We start from the raw sequence: 18,599 nt of genomic DNA on the forward strand, positions 1-18,599 counted from the left end.
CACAAACACAAAAAAAATGAGGTTGACATTTACAAACAATATTTTGGGTTTGTAATTTTATATAATTTTTGAAGAATAAAAGTACATTTTTGATATTTTTAAAGGAATGAAGATTGAATGCCTTTGCTAGCATTTTATTATTTTTGAAGATTCAAAATGGTACAACTAGGAAACCATAAATATGTGCCACCCAAATTGTAATAATAGTTTGAGTTAGGCATATGATGCAGAGATTGTCATTCAAGTTTGAAGTCAATGTAATAAGTCTTTTTTGTGGATTGAATGTGAAGTTTTATCCTTGCTTATGCTGCTAAGCTATCCATTCAAGTCAAGATTCCAGCGTTGTAATTGCAAGGAAGAAACCATTAGTGAAAGATCTATATTAAGCTTCTGTGACATTGGTGTTCAAATTGACATAAATATTTGGATATTTTGCAATAATTATTTTCCATTATCTTCTAAGCCATTGCTGTTTTCAAGTTTAACATGTGTCTTTGAAATTTAATTAACTGCTAATATAAATCCAAAGACTGTTTTTGAATTTTTGGATACTATTAATATATATGCTTTAGTTGTCAAATATTGAGAAAATCCATGATGAGTGTTGGGTCTTGAAATTGCTGCTCACACATCTCGAGGAATCAATCCATTTAAAGCCAGGGATATGTTGTTTCTGAAGGTGGATGGACCAATTCATCAACAAGATGTGATTGATGCCAAGCTATTTGCTAAGTTTGGATAAACTCTTTTTTGGGCTTAGATAAACCTAGGAGCGTGTTTGGTACACATTTTTTAACAAGATTCAATCTCAACTAAATATGTTACATGACAAATAAACTGCATAGAATCTATTTGCATGTTTTGACCCCAAATTCTATCAGTAGATCAAAGAGTATCCTACTGCTTAGACAATTTCTTCTTACTATCATGTTCTAGTACATCCTCATGTATTGGAGGTTTAGGGAGAAAATCCATGATACTGCAAATGACTGGTCCTCTCAACATTAAGCAATGCTTCTTGGATATGCTAGAAATATGAATCTGATGATTAAAAAGTAGAAAATGCTTACAATTTTTATGATATCTGGATGATGTCTTTGGAATTCAGAAGGGATTTCCTTTGCATCCCTTCCGTTGGTTTAATATCTACATTTCTAAATTCCTAATCTTGACAACTTGACAGCATCATACATTATGCAGTCTATATTTTTCTCATTTACGTCCCAGCTTTTTATTTCTTGAAGTTTTTGTTAGCTATTACACTTGAATAATTACTTACTTTTGTGGTATTACTTTTTAGAGGAAAATATTGCACAAGGAATGAATATTGAAAGGGTTTTGCAGTAATTTCTTTGTGGCAGATTTTGACCTTTGTGATCACTACAATCTTTGGAAACATTTTACATGTTACATCTGGAAGGGCTTTGTGCATGCCTTTGAGAACGGATATTGAACATCTCAGACTGAGACAGGTCAGGTACATAAACCAGGAAAACTATAACATAGTAGCTCTCAAAAGATAGTTGAGATGCATAAGATAAACAGTAGAGCCCAAGGAGTAGCAAAGTGGTTGAAAAATTGTGAACCAAGGCGATTACTGATTAATGAAAAAATTCAATGATTGAACAGCTGCAAGGCTGAGCAGTATATCATTAAAAATGTATTAAAATAAAAGATAGAGATTTCTATCTACACAGGTAAGTACTGCATGTCTAAAATGACATCTTAAGGTCCATTTTTTAGGAAAGTGTGGTTCTTATAAAGATAGGAAATTCTTGCATGTGTTTGATGAATACACGAGAACAGCAGGACTAATACAAACATTTATTTTGCAGCATGTATAGCAAATTCCTGATTTTCTTCTGTAAAGCTTTCTATGTTCCTGCAAATCGAGGATTCAAGATTAATCTATATTGTTTTGCAGTTCTATATGTGAAGGTGGAACTGTGGAGATTATAGGACCAATTGCAACAACAGTTGAAGATGTGATGTTGGTGTACGTATCCTTTCCCTGTGAAACAGATAATTGTATCAAATTTAAGTATGTCCAACTCAGTTTATGCTAAATAATTTTTATGAAAAAGAGTTTAAATTGCTTTTTTATGTAGTTTATTCTGTTATTTGTGATTGACATTTACATGTTAATTCCTAAAGGATTTAAAAAACAAAAAAACTTGCACAAATTGGAAGATGAAGATCAGATTGCATATGTGCAGAAATATCTCTAGTCAAGCATGTAGTTGAAGAACTAAAGAAAGATTTGTACATTTGTAAAAGATGTTTCACAAGCCTCAGATTGAGGGATAAAAAACCATAGTAACATAGGGAGGTGCCCCCAACACCCCCCCCCACACCGGGGGCTTGGGGATTCCGTTCCCCCGTCCCCAATGGCGCCACCAAATTCCACCACCTCCACTGAGGATGAGAGGATCTCCCGGTGTTAACTATTTTCTGATTTGACTATTTATGTTCAATGTTCGATGTTCCAATTCAATGCAATGTTCAAGTATTTACTGTTTTAAAGCTTTATATCTTATATTGCACAAAATCTTTTCATAACTAGCATTTTAAGTACTATATGTATAGTATATGCAAACATCCCCCCGGTCCCGTCGCCATCCCCCTGCCATCCCCAAATTAAGGTCCCTTTGCCCCACCGTACAGGAAACTTGTCCCCTCGTTCCCCCGTCTCCCCATCCCCTAGAGTGGTGCAACTCTGTAAAAAAAAGAAGAGGTATTACTACCATCCCATTGTAATGACCAGGCTTCCCATTCGTAGATATTAAGATCCATTTGCCATGTTATTCTAATAAAATCTTTAACAAGCCAAGGCAGGCAGAAATAAATTTTATTTTTAATTCTTAAGATTAAAAGGTTAAGCAAAACCTTGAAAAATATTTTGAGAAGATTAAGATTCTATTGCTTCTTTTTGTAAGAAATAGAAAGAGAGGCATAGGTCCTCAAGCATCTATCGCATGAATGCCTAGATCAATACTGAAACAGCGATAAGCATATCAATTGCATGTTCATAAAGAGATCACTAGAAGATAGCAATTGCATTTGTAACACATCCAATCCATAAAGACTTGAATCTTGGCTATATCAGATTCCTTTGCATTTTCAGGTCGATCTTTATATCAGATTTATAATTTGAATCAAAATTTCTAGAATTAGTAAATAATCTGATCTTGCTTTCTTAACTGCTTTTGTTACTTGAATTATTTTCCATATTCATAAGATCAATACAATCTCCACCAGAACAACATTTATATCATTATCAACTTGGTCATTAAAATCATATCAGAGAACTATATCAGATTATTGCTTGACAAAAGAACCTCTGTGATATAGTCTTCATTGATATAAAGACAGTCAATAATTGCATTGATTGATTTCTCCAATCACTTCCAAAGACAATTTCCTGATTCTGTAATGTCTCCACTTCCACTGTTAAGTACTTCCTTGTTCCTTGATGAATAAACCTGCACGTGTTAGGAGAGTTTGTAATTAGGTTCCTAGCTCTTTGGAAGGACCTCCAGGGGCTCTAGTTGCCACATGGCCAATCTAAAACGGTCGTCAAGCTATTCTGCCATCTTATCACAACTCGTCTCTCCTAAGGCTTTATGGATAAGAATATTTGGTATATCCATCCTTATAAGCCTTGGATCTCTTCCCAAGTCTTGTGGATACCCTCCAAGGTGTATCCCTCTTCCCATATGCATATGCTATTAACATCTATCAGTATATACTGACCCTCAGAGATATTGTAATCTGTGCCTTAATTCCTTTCTAGGAATCTCAACATTCACCAATAATGTTCCTGATCAGCATTCACCAAGATTGGACTTGATGTTATTCTTAATTTCTAGCAAACATAAGCAATTATTATCCAATGAAAAGACCTCTACTGAGTTGCCAAGAACTAAGTTTCAATTCTGATCTAATATATTGTGTTAGCTGTTAATCTCCAAGAATGAAGAGGGATCAAACCTCTTCTAGTCTTTATTGCTCCTCTAAGATGATTGGATCTTCTATTTGTTGAGGCTGGTAGTTCTCCTTTACTGATTCGGGGAAATTTTTCGTTGATTACTAATTTTACTGAAGATGCTATAGAAGAATTGTCTTTGTATTAAACGGAATGATTAATTTCTGGGATTGTTCAAATGCTGAAGTTAATGATTTAAATTCTGTTTGTGGCGGTATATCTTTATTTCATGCTGATTGTTCTTACTTTATCCCAATTGTACTGATGCTTGATTGTTCTTACTTGACGGTTGATGCCATATATCTCTTTCCTCTGCCCCTGTTCAATGGATTAATGGTATTGCTAAGTACATATATTTATTTCTTCTTGTGTTACTTATCTGTTTATAAATATCTGAATCTCAAGGCCTTTTCCCTATCCCCCTCTTTTTTAATTTTCAAATAACATTTCTATCTTCCTATTTATTTCAAGGAATGATACTTTCTTTAAGAGGCAGACCTTCCTCAAGAGAGGCATCTCTTGCCAACAAATACTCTTTTATAGTCTCCACCTTTTAATCGTTAAGGGAATCCGTTATTTTGTGTTTCATAAATTGCAGCCTTTTTTATTTATCTTAATCGCTGATTTTGAACCATTGCATTCTTTTGTTATATCTTAATGATATATTTCCTTAGTAAGAATATAACTAGTTCGTTGCTTATATTAATTACTTGTAAACTTTCATCTTTGCAATCATTTTTAAAATGTAATCTTAGTTGCTGCATAACTCTTCTTTCATTAAATCTTAATAAAATTGATTCTCTTCTTCTTATGCATCTTCTTCAATTTATGTGTACTACCTTGGAGAAACAGCCTGCATAATTTGTCTTTATTATTGCTGCCTTTACCTATCATTTTGCTGCTTTATACTTTATGAATAATCTCATCTACTCACTGATTTTGTATTCTCTGTCTATTGGCTAAGGAAATTTTTATCTGATTACTGTAGGACTGAGCTTTGAATCTTTTAGTTGAGTTCTTATGACCATACCATTTCTTCCCTGCTGTTTGTGATGATCCCTTTGTTTCTTTTTGTTCCCTTTATCCTAGTTGACATTCTTCCTGCCGGTGGTTGCTAATAAATAGTGACTAGGTATAATGTCTATAAATTCTACTTGCTGTGACTGAATTTTCTCTTTCTCAAACCCTAATTCCAAATCTACCTATCTTCCCCTCCTTCTGTCCAGATCCCTTGAGTGCATTTTGATGGCGGGCCTCCTATGTAGAGACATGCCTATTTGTTCTCTGTCTCCCCTTAGCCAGTCACACTCCAATGAGAATCTGCAATTTATTAATAAATGAAGCTAGCGAATTATCTTGTCACGTCTCTAATGTTCCTCTTGTTCAAGTTGTCTTTGTTAACTTAATTGCTGTAATATTCCACTTGTATAGTTGATTTTAATGTATTTGTTTTGACTTTAGTCAATATTATCCTTAACCTATTGTTATAGTCAATTCCTTTGTTTGTTGCCATTTCTAAATTTGATTTTATTATTTATTATTCACTTCATTATCATTTATTATTTGATTATTTTTATATATTTTAATTTTTTAAATTATTATTTCTTAATTAAACTCCTTTCCAGAAATGGGACATGAAAAACTCATTAAGCTAAGAACTGTGATATTATATGTTGAAGAACTGAAATGTATCTTTTGCAACTCATATTCAATACATACTTAACATTTGTATCACAAAAGATTTTGTTCTTACTTTTCCCAAGACCACAGCATTGTAAATAAATCCATTAGACCCTTCTTTTAAAACCCTAATTCCACAAGTATAATCCTTAGATTGAAAAATTGAAGAGATCTTAGAAGGGGATATTACAAGACAGCACTTGAAGAATTCACCAGTACATGAAATTTTGTATAAATATTGAAATCGCAATGCTAAATAGGATGACTTGATGGCATGCTCTTTTGTTGATGCCATGGATATGATAGTCCATGAATTTCTTACACCAAAAATATCCATATGCTCAAATAGTAAATCTTTAAATACCTTTTCCTTTAGCTCAACTCCGCATTTGTTTTCATTTTCTCAATGTATACTTGTGTATGTGATCAAAGTAGTTTGTAATTGACTTGGCTTTTATCTCTTTAAAGTTGCTTTAAAAAAATAGTGCATAGAAATTTTTTGATTCCTTAAAAAAATAAAAATTCATGATCTTTTTATTAATCCAAGTTTGGTTGTTGACTTGGTGTTCCTAGTCCAAAAATTATCTTGCTGAATCTCTACCAAGTCTGATTCTGGTAATTATGATTTAGATTAGTCACGCACTTCTATTTCTATTGCACCTTGATTATCTGATCCCTAGAGTTCTATCCGGGTACATTTCTTGCTGGAATGAGTCATTAAAATTGTGATGTTCAAAGAAAGTCTTCAAGTGAAGAGCATTAAGTGACCAAGCTAGCAAATATCACTAACTTGATCTGTTTTTGAATCACTGATGAGCCTGAAAACTATTATATAACTTGATTTCTTGAAGCAGTGAGTTTTATACCAAAATCCCTCCACATCTAGGTGTAATTAGGGAGGATCCAAAAGACTTCCATTTTAGTCAGTATTATTGGGAGACACCCCCACACCCATCCTGCACCCCCCCCGGAGACGCATCTCAGAGATGAAGATGCGTCTTTGAGATTTTTTGAGTCTCTAGAGTCTTTAAAAATGCCTGGAGACTTTGTGTGAAAGTCTCCAAGTCTCCAGACACAAAACTAGAAGTCTTCCACACATCTCTAAAGAAAAAGGAAAATTAAAAATGAAATGTTTTATTTTGACCATCGTTTTAGGCATTTGGATTGAGACAAAGCCCTAACCGGAGACAACGTTACAGAAGATGCTACTAGATAGATTTTTTATTTTTATTTACAGTTCTGAGTTATTTGTTTGCATTTGAGCAATTTATCATCAAACTGTATAAATCTCAAATTTCAAATTTCAAAATATAATGAGAATCTCAGCAATTATTAATCTGATATGATCATATGCAAATCTCAGATATCAGATATGCAATTTATTTTTTGAACTATTGGACTCTAGATGACACAATATTAAATGAGTAAATGACATTACTATTAGTCTTTATTATTTGCCTTTGGTTTTAATGTTCAATGTTCATACTCAAAACATTCCATTGTTCATGTTTTCAAAGCACCATGCTATGAATCTCTGATATTTCTTAGAAATTATTAAATTATATTAAAATAAAGTTGTTGTCTCCTATTTTTGGAAAATAACCATATTAGTACTGGAGACCTCCTTGTCTCCAGGTAAGCTTTGTTCTAGTCCTTTCGTTTTCATAGGTAACTGCATGAAGTGATCTATTTGTAGCAGGGCTGAAAGATTGGACATGATTGTAAAAATCGCTGTCCAATCAATTTTTCTGACCTGAAATCTAAGTGTGTATTTAGTTAAGTGTTGGGCATAGTAAATTTGACTTGAAAAGAGGTTGTAATTTGGTGTGCTTAGTTTTCTGATCAAGTGATTGTCCACTGTTCCAGATATGCTGCAATATTGGGATCGTCGACAGTTGATTTGGCTCGCCTAAAACCGGTAGGTATTCTCTTATTTTATTCGATTGATTTGGATTTATGATTTGTAGCTGATAATTACAATCTACAGACACATCAATAGACATTCCTGCATGTATAAATTAATAAATTATTATTTAAATCTGTGAGATATATGCATATATGTGATATTTGGTTTTACTAACAATTCAATTAGAAGGTTTGGTATGGTCCTTTGCATCTACCTTTTAGTGACAAGAAATATAGATGTGCAACCATCTATCTCCAAACTTCTATTTTTCCTTTGTGGCTTCTGCCTTGCTTTGTTTTCTGTGCCCTCATTTATAGGTGTTGTAACTAGAATGCTTGAAAAAAACTAAATATATACACAAGCAAATATATGGATTTCAGTCTTTTTTACAAATTATGTTATATGCTTGTATTTCATTTTGTTCCTTGTCAATTGAGAGTATGACAAAAGTTTAGATCCTCTATGTATGTGATGTGTCTTCTCACCTTGATAAAAAAATTAGAAAATTGAACAAAATATTCTTTAAACTTTTTTCCAGTTCTTTGTTTGTCCTTTTTATTCTTGATGTATATGCTAAGAACAAGATGGTAACTCTAAAATCCAATAAAAGAAGTGAACCCGTACTATTTGCTTGTTGCTCCCCTTTTAATCAAGAACTTTGCGAAATATACAATATGTTTTCTTCGATCAGGAGCTTTTATAAATAGGCATCTTGTGCATTAGCCATTCTTTCTTTACAAATCTAAATTTAGTTGCAATTTATGGATTTCTCCAAGTTAGAATGTTCTATTTTTTATCTTTCCACCATCTTTCTCGTTCCTTGTCAAAGTAACATCTAGGGCTACCATTCATATCTCATAGAACTCTTCTTTCTTCATCTTCTCTAGATAATTCTCAACATTCCTGATTCCAAAATATTTGGGATCTCTTATGATTCTGCATCACAAATATTATAATTTTCATCATAAGTATTCTCTACTCTATTTCATCATTGGTTTCAATATAGGCACAACTATTTATGTCCATATTTTATGTTCATTTCTATTTGGTTATCTTATCAACTATTTATCGATATGTTCTACTTCTTATATATATTCTTTAATATTTAAGTGGTAGTAAGGGTGGATTTGATTAGGGACGGCCATTTTCTCATGGGATCTTAGGATGTAAGGAATCACACCGTTTAGGATTTTTTTTTCCTTTTTCTTGGTTATATTACTCTTTTTTTAATCTCCCTTATTTTTGTTTTTCTTTTAACTTGTAATAACCCACCCTATTCTAGAAATGCAATATCTGCAACTTCTTTTGTTTTCTGAATTTTCTAATTTTTGAGTTTGCTAAAATTTTTTTTTCAAGATTTTTGATTTTGGATGTTCTTTCTTGGTTTTTGAAATTTAAAGGGAATCAACAAGAGAATAATGCTAGAAATAAATTGTACAGCAAGCAACGCAATAAAGGACAAAATTCTGAGTTTCTTTTAGATAAATTGCCAATACATACCAAACAAATTTAATAAAGATCTGATTGTGCTTATTATATAACAAATCATCACATGAAACCAGATTCTCACCACCCAAGGGTTTGCTTGTAATCTGATCTGTCTTTTCAGATCTGTATGGTCCCCTCCAAGTCTGATCTGCAGCTTAACAACTCACAAAACCCTCAGAATCTCGAGTTGAATCACTGCATAATGGCCCGAAGAATGTACAGATGGCTGTAGGTGTGGGTTAATGCTAATAAATGGCAGCTAGTGGTTCACATCAGCTCCTTTATCTGAAATACATGAAATTCTGTCAATTTCCTTATGCTGCAATCTGAAAATAGATTTATTCTACTGATAAGTTAATCTCCAAACTGCTCAAATCTCCAATCACACAATTACTCTCAATCACCCCTCAAACTCTGTCAAACTAGTTATTGAAGCACAACGCAAAGTTTGAATTAATTTCACAAATATCTTCAACTGCAAGGTGATGTGGCCTCTGGTTTAAGCCATCTATATATTGTGCCCTTGGGTGATCTTTCACACTTGCAGACATTCAGATCTGTAATGCTTTTCATCTTCACAAATACTTCCTAAAAAAGTCCTAGCTGCAAGAGCTCTGGAAATTTTAATCTTCATCTATAAAATTGATTTCAAAGATGATTCAAATATAGGCCAAATGTCTTTTCATTACTCATCAAACTCTAACACCTCTTTAGGGTTTTCTCATGATTCTCCTCATGGGCCCTTCAAATAAATTTTAAATAAACTTTACAATATTTTATTTCTCCATAAAGGCTGTCCACTTTTGTCATGTCCCCAAATTCTAATGTAGCAATTGAATTAAATTAATTAATTATTTGGTCCCAGAATTTAAATAATATAATAAAAGGACCTTTAAGTAATTACTTTAATTAATTAAGACGGGGCCCAAGTTAATAATGTGTATTTGTGGTTCCAATTAATTTAGTATATCTCAGACCCATTTTTATTTAATTGTTCCGTAGGTGTTGCTGTCGGCTATCTTTGTACACCCTTGGAAAGGTTCTCCTCGACAGGTATTTAAGCACGGTTTGTAGGTAGTCATTGGTATGCAATTTGGATTATTTTCTTTGTAGTGCGAATTCCTGTTGGGATTCTCTGTTATTCGCCATTTCAGAAGTGAAAGACCTTCCCTATTTGGTTTTGTCCGGTTTCGGTGGGATTCAACACACCCTATTCTGTCGCCTATAACACTTCGCTCGGATCTGGCAAGTCGGACCACTATCATATTGGCATATGTTAATTGAAGAATTATTCATGTTCGATCTCCATTATTGTTTGGATTTTATCTGATGAATTTATGATTATAAGTTTATGTTTGAAAGACTAAAATTGCCTTCCATCCGTACCTCAGTGATACGCAACATTAACCATCTGTTAGCTACCAAATCATCTTCTGACTTCATTCTTCTTACCGTACAATGTGTCTCCTTATCTACAATACAACCCCCATAGACATTCCTGTCGCCACTAGTTGACATTGCTTACTTACCGTATGACCTTCCCATTACCCTTGGCCTGTTACCATATAGTCAAACCCAGTCCACCGTACTGTTTGTACAGACTCCCAAACAGTATCGTATGGCCTTGTTTGTGTTCCACCGTACAACTTGCTCCAGATCCCTTTGTACGACCATCTGCCCTTTGTAACCGTACGACATTCCTGTTGTTCCTCCTTCCATCGTATGACATTCCTGCTGCTCGTCCTTCCTCCTCAATCAGTGTCTGTACATCATATCCACTTAGTCATACTGCCTCCACAGTAGAACCATTCGAGCCACATTTCTAGTATCTAACGGAGAGAGATTGTTTCCAGAGCAGTGGTATTAGAACAATTGCCTTCGGATCAAGATCCCTTTCGGATCGAGTTCCCTTCGGGTCGAGTTCCCCTTCGGACTGAGTTCCCCTTCAGATCAAGTTTTTCTTTGGACCAAGATTCCTTTCAATTCAAGCTTGCCTTCGGATTGAGATCACTTTTAGGCTAAGTTCACCTTGGGAACATTACAACTTTATCGCTACTTTATTAATAAGACAATAAAGTTAATTAATGAATTATTGAAGGTAAATATAATTATTCTTGAGTCAATTTATAAAGTAACTTTAATTTATTAAATTTAATAAAGTCAACTATAATATAAGATTTTAGTTTTTATTCTAAAACTATCACTTGACCTCTCCAAATGAAAACTGATGCTGCACCTAGTCTCCGGGTGATGTCTAAATATAGTAGACCAACTACTAGTCTCCTCAAAATAGAAACCTTTCTTAAAAAAAAAGAAATTGTTTTTGACCATTTGAAAAATAGGATACTATCTCTGAACATCTAGAAAGGCATGTAAAGCCCTATGCAAGGCTCCACAAGCTTGAGGTGGTCAACATAAAAATTGCTATTCTCCTAAAAAATAAGAACCCCTCCTATATTTGAGCTCTTGAAGTGCCATGGAAACTTTCTTAAAAGGCCACAAGACCCTTGAATGGGCTCCCTCTCCACTGTATTAGCCTGTGGGAACCTTGTTGGTGAGTTAACCTCTACAAAAGATATTAAAGTAGGAAGTGAGTACATTACAGTTTGCCCTCTCCAAGACTGATTTTCCACAAACAATTCTTGACTGCATACTAAAACAACTACTTCCTACGTTCATAAACAAGTGCCAATTGCAAATATTTTTTAGCTACTCAGATCTTAGATAAATCTAGAAGAAACTCTACCAAAATTGCTTTAAACCAGCTACAACCTAAAGTCCTGTCTATGCTCGACCATTTGTGAAACTGTGCAACTAGGTGAAGTAAAATACTGCTTAAACTTTTCCTAGATCCTAATGCCAAAAAGGGAGATTGATATTCTCACTACCTTGGGGGTGTTGTTGCACCACTTTGGTATCATTGACAAACTGTTGCATCCTACATCGCAGTGGAATCTAAGTCATATAACTAACTAGCTCCTACAAGATGAAATGAATGCCCTCATCTCAACTAAGAAACCACTGTACTCAACACCAATTGATCTCTATTGCACTACTTTGATGATAACTGAAATGCCATCGTGCCAAGTCTTTACTCTCTTGTTTGTGGAACCCCCAAAAGTACTCATCACCAAAACCCATATTGGGATAGCTTAAATCTCTATCAAGGGAAATCTTCGACCAAGGCATCTTAGTGAGGTCCATATTTGTAATTGTAGTACCTAACTGATCATGGGTATTTGGAAAAATAATTTTCTCATCCATAGAACATAAATCCTAGCATCTATCATCATGATGTCCTACAAGTGAAACAGAGCATTCCCTAACAAGGGCCTAGTATAGAATATGCTGATAAAACCAACTTGGAAAATTTAAATTACCTCTCCAAACTTGATGTTGAATACACATTGGAGGCAAGAGAGGGGTGTGGGTGAACACAGCGCTGACTTTCTATAATCACAGTCTCAGTTGAATAATCAATAAGAAGTATAGGTATCCTTGCCAATTGTACGGTTAACAAGCCACTTTAAAGAAAAGAGTGTTGTCTCATATGTAGAAATTCTTCATTGGCATGTTCTCCCTCTACTAGCTGTTATTCCTTGCCACCATTATGCAGTGCTACAATACCATACCCATGCTAGATTATATATCACTATCGTTATTTTCCATTCAAACTTGACATATATGCACAAGCATGAGGAATATACAGACTCTATGCATAAAGTATATTTAGAAGTTCTTCCCAAATAAGCTCTTTCAGATACAATAAAGTTCCCCAACAGATAATTTCATCCCAAAGCATGAGGTGCTATACATCTATTCTCATCTTTTCTCTTTTCTAAATTTGTACAAAGCTCTCGAGCCTTACTGGTGCTTCCAAAATCTTGAGGAAGTTTCAACTCCTCAATAGCCCTGTCATTCTATTCAAGTATTGGTTATTGTTGCCTTGGGATGTCGAGGACAGTATTTAATTCACTTCCTCCAATTTCAGTAATCAGCATGCTCCCTCATTACTCTTATGATAATTTCACTCACATTGTATGAATTTGACTCTTTGAATTCACAACAACAGTGAAATGCAATTCATCCTATGAATAGCCAAGGAATGATTCCTGTTATTTCTAGAAACTGTAACACACTATGCAAATGATATTTTAATTCTATTCAAGCTCCACTAAGTAAATATTTTGTTAAAATTTTATCTATCAATTTATCAAGGTTGCATAGGTACTTACCCACACCCTTGGTACTTGTACCCGCGTGCTTAAGTAGCACCAAATTCTAAAATTTGTGCATGCTCTTATTCATCATTTATTTGTATGCTATAACCATTCTTTGCCTAGTACGAGTCTAGTCATCAAGGCTGGAACATCTTATTTGTTTGTTTGTGATCCACGTCACTTGATTTGTTGTTTGAGAAGCCATCCACTAATCGGATTCCCTTATTCATTTCACATCCTTCGTAGGGTGCTTGATTATCTTTAAACCTATATTTCGATGTCCGTCCATCCTAAAGCTTTCTATTCAATAAATTAATTGACCCTCATGAGCTTGTACACAATTACCATTTCAAGTATCAGCAACTCCAAAATGATTATCTTTAACAAACAATAGTTTCAATAATGTATGCACAGTAAATATTATTTCAATGTCTTACGAAGTCTCTTGGAACATTTAAATATGCTGCCTCCAATCAACAATCTAGCTGCTAATAATATTTCCCCAAGCTATAGACAGGCAATAATTATTAAAGCTTGGTTATGATGTCAAATTATATACATTTTTGAACTATATGCACGGAATACTGGCTACAACTTCAATGCAGATATTACATATTCATTAATCTAATGTAATTGCAGTTTCAATACCTTTGACCGCCAACAAATGTAAATGATGTCATGTTCATCAATCTCTTCTAGAAACTCATAACTTAAACAGACCCCGCTGCTCTTGCTTAGAAGTCCCTCACACAAAAAGAGTGCAGTTATGCATGCCTTGAGCACAGTTGGAGGACAAACTCTATTATCAATCAACATAGCAATTGTTCCTGCAAACGACCTTTACCCCATTCTCTAGGTTCAAGATTCCATTTATGTGACTCCAAATTATTATCCATGCTCTCCTGTAGATTAGCAGCCTTGCTCTCGCCCCACACACTGAGAACATTCTGAGGGTTCACTTCAACATTGGCTTTGTTGTTTGCACCAGGATCCCAAAACAAGCACTCAACTGAAATGAGTAAATTGTCATCAAACCTCCCCTGCACCACACTGTTGTTAAGCGTTTGCTATGCCACTCTAATAAACACATTGTCGTGCCCTTTAGCAAGATCCCAATGATGCACATTGATGAAATCTTTTATGTAATTATGTTCAAAAATCTCTTTGGGTATGGTCATAGGCACAGACATTGATGTTGGCACAAACTTAGCCATCGGCACAACCACAATGACCACTATTATTTTCCCGACTAGAAAATGCCCTTTGGATAATTCCAGTAGAATATTCTGTGGACAAAATTTTGACGAAGAAAGCCTTGGTGAAGAGTATGTTGGCGAAGGGGGGCTCGACCATGAGTACTTTGGCAATAGGAGCCTCGGTGAAGGGTGTCGCGACGAGGGGAGCCTCAGTGAAGAGTACCTCAAGGAAGGGAACCTCGGCAAAGAGAGCCTCAATGGAGAGTGCCTTAGCGAGAAACAAAATTTCAGCTACAAATAGAACCTTGGTGGCACATAGAATGCCAATTGAAGCCTCGACGATGGACAGAGCCTCAACAACGAGTAATGCCTCAATGGCGACAGACCTAGTCACCACGACGAACACAACTACATTTAAGGGCACATAAAGACGACAGAGATAACCACAATGATGTCGACAAGCACAACTATGACTATGATGACAGTGGTAGACATAGCCATGATGACAACGATGGACATAATGACGGTGATAGACACAAACTCGGTAGCGGACACAGATTCGATGATGGTGATAGACACAATGACAATGGTTGACATAGGCTCGATGATAAACACAGGCTCGGCAATGGTGACAAACACAACAACAGTGACAGATACAACAATGGCGACGAACATAGACTCAACGATGGACACGGTGACAGTGGCGACGACAGGCAAAATGACGGTGAAGGACACAGTGATAGTAATGACAAAAAACACAATGACGGCAACAAACATGATGATGGGCACGACGACGGACACAAATACGATGAAGGACACAACTACAGTGATAGACATGCAACCTTAGCAACAGACATGACCACAATGACTGATATAGCCTTAAGGATGAATACAACCTCGATGGCGAATTGAGCCACAACAACAAACACAACTTCTATGATGGTCACAACCTTGGGCACAACTTCGGTGATGGGTACAACTTGATTTGTCCACATCTTCACAAGATCTCTGCAAGCAACCTCTTCATTTTTTGGGTGTTCTCCCCATGTTGGTGTAAAAGAAAGATTTAGAAAATTCTCTTGGAGCAGCATTATAATTATGCCTTCATTCTCCTCACATAATGCATCACCCTTATCATTGTCGTCTATTTTCTCCATTTGTGCAAATGAGATTAATTTTTCTCCACAATGCTTGAAATCATTATTGACCAATCGACATGCTGCTATAGAGGGGACATTCTAGATTACGAACATCCCATAACATAGATGTGATGGGTTGTCATATTTCATCCATCTCTTCAATGCATAGAATCATAAGGCTCTCCATAGCAACTGAAACCTTGGTATCATGATCTTCCTTGATGGCAACCAAGAAGTGATGAAACATGTCATGGACCAAATTTTGCAACTCGAGATCTAAGAGGAGATTACCCACTTTGACATTTGCACAATTCTCCAAGAAGATTTCTTGCCAAAAGGATCACCATTGATGTCATCTAGGCTTTGAAAGCTGTCAACGATCAAATGCAAGATCTCTATCATGGTGTTATCATCATATGGTTCTTTAGGAGCTCAATTTCTTAAGACCTCACTGAGACATGTTGCAATTGCCAAACTTTTTCCCTTGTCATGGTGTCTTAAAAGTCTAGGTTGACTTAAGGCATCCTTAATCGGCGAGAGGATTCTTTGTATATATCTTGAAGGTAATTGGTTCACCTTACACAAACATACTTCCAATATATCTATTGGAAGATCAATACCCTCACTGAGCTTTTTGCCAATTTTTTGTAGTGCCTTCAACCACCACACTCCATCACTGTTCGGTGCTATAGTGTGATCCAAATATCAATATCTCTTAATCATCCCAGTAGCTTGGCAAGATCATCAACTTTGATACCAACGTAATTTCTCGAAGGCAAACTCGGCTTGAAGGTGATCTCAGCTCGAAAACAATCTTGGTCTGAAGGGGATTTCATCGTAAAGCGGATCTTTATCTAGAGGTAATTTTGGCCCGAAGGCAATCTTGGCTTGAAGGGGATCTTGACCCAAAGGCAATGATTTCCCAAAGGCGATCTCGACCTAAAGGGGATTTCTGTCCAGATGCAATTTCGATCTTAAGGTAATCTCGGCCCGAAGGGGATCTCGACCCGAAGGCAATCTCGTCCTACAAGGGATCTTGACCTGAAGGGGATCTCTGTTTGGATGCAATCTCGATCCGAAGGCAATGTCGGCCCGAAGGGGATCTCGACCCAAAGACAATGAATCCCCGAAGGGGATTTCAACCCAAAGGGGATCTCTGTCCAGATGCAATCTTGATCTGAAGGCAATCTCTACTCAAAGGAGGTCTCGATCTGAAGGGGATTTCGACCCAAAGGCAATCTCAGCCTAAAGGAGATCTTGACCTGAAGGTAATTGTTCTGATATCACTCTAATGTTCCTATGCCAGTCAACCTTGGATGTTTGGTTAAAGAATGTATATTATCCCTACATGTAGCGAATCAATGGAATTTTCCTTGTTCATATTGTAGCCAAGACCAACAAGTGGTGTATGGTGATAGCAAGTTGTTCATACAGTGAAGTTGGAATGTTATGTCTATATGGCGGAAAGATTCAAACCGTGTAGGTGGAGTGTAAGCTCGTACGGTGGAGGTAATGTGACGGCATGGTGACATTGGCTAGGTGTCATATGGTAATGTGAAAGGATGAACGTATGGCTAGGGATGTGAGGTGTTGGCATACGACAAAGGTATGGTGATGGCGTATGGCAGGGTGATGGCTGTTGGTGGGTTCTATGGCTGCCAGTTTGCATGGATGGGGATAGATCTGTGCCAAGGAATAGTTGAGTGTGTGTGCCTTCCACGATGCCAAATCCAATACAAGTTAAGACGATTGCCAATAACAAACATAAATCAACACAAAGATGGGCAATCTAAATCATGTAAATATATATAAGCAGACAATGATGGTGCTCCAGATGTGCCATATCTGAATCAAAGTAATATAGAGAATCAAAATAGGGTGAGGGTTGAGTTCCACCAAAACTGAATTAGCCAAGTAGGGATGATCTTTCACTTCCAAAATGGCGAACAATAGAGAACTCCAACAGGAATTTGCAGTACAAAGAAAATAATACAAATCACATACTAAACAACTATCAACAACCGGTCATAAATACCCCTACGGAGAAACTTCTCAAGGGTTTTCAAGTAACGCCAACACAACAACACCTAGAAATAAAAGAAAAGATGGGTTCGAGATATACATAAATCAATCGGAACCACAAATACAAATATTATTAACTTAGGCCCCATGTTTATTAATTAAAGTAACTAATTAAAGGTCCTTTTGTTACAATGTTACCCAGGGACGCGTTTCCACCCCTAAACTTAAAGTTTTGGAAACGGGGACTGTTTCAAGGATGGGGGGACGGCAGAAGACATTTCCCAAATGTCTCCACCTAGAGAAGAAAGTAGGAAACGTGTCCTCGAAACTTTGGAAACAGTCAACGAGTTTCCGAACCACGTTGACCCTTTTGGGGACTTTTTCCATTTCCTAATGTCCTGGGGACTACATAAAAAATTTCCTATTAAAATTTATTAAACTCAAAAAAACCATTAAAAAAATGATTTTCTAGTCATTTGCGGGCCTGGACTTGTGGAAGTCAATTTTTTTATAAAATATATTATTAAATGAATGATTAGGGGCAGCTGTCGTAGTATCTTTGTTTTCATTTTGAGGGTCGAGATGATAGTGATAGTAACTTTGATATGGATAATTAGGGGCAGCTGCCTTAGTATCTTTTATTTTCATTTTGACTTTGATGTTTCAGATTTTGGAGTGTTTTGTCTTGACATTATAATATTATATGGTCATTGATAGTTGATACATTGACGGAATGATTATATATCAATATGATCATTGATACACTATAGTTGATACTTTAAAAGTTTAAAAGTTTAAAGTTTGAGTCTTTATCTATTCAATATTATATGATCATTGATAGTTGATACATTGATGGAATGGTTATATATCAATATGATCATTGATACACTATATTTGATACTTTAAAAGTTTAAAACTTTAAAGTTTGAGTCTTTATCTATTCAATGTTTCCATTTTATTGAG

General features: G+C 35.6%; 1 protein-coding gene across 4 annotated transcripts in view; it reads left to right on the forward strand.

The window, feature by feature from the left end:
• FAAH (fatty acid amide hydrolase) overlaps window positions 1-18,599 on the forward strand; it is a 239,329-nt gene that overhangs the window by 94,399 nt on the left and 126,331 nt on the right. For all 4 annotated transcript variants that reach the window (XM_089786972.1, XM_089786973.1, XM_089786974.1 and 1 more), the window contains 2 exons: window positions 1,925-1,996; window positions 7,532-7,583. In XM_089786972.1, coding sequence (XP_089643098.1) covers window positions 1,925-1,996; window positions 7,532-7,583 — 124 coding nt within the window. The remainder of the gene's footprint in view (window positions 1-1,924; window positions 1,997-7,531; window positions 7,584-18,599) is intronic.

Source organism: Cupressus sempervirens, chromosome 6 (assembly GCF_028749045.1).
Source record: "Cupressus sempervirens isolate cs-2001-9-10 chromosome 6, ASM2874904v1, whole genome shotgun sequence".
In the NCBI taxonomy this organism is placed as follows: domain Eukaryota; kingdom Viridiplantae; phylum Streptophyta; class Pinopsida; order Cupressales; family Cupressaceae; genus Cupressus; species Cupressus sempervirens.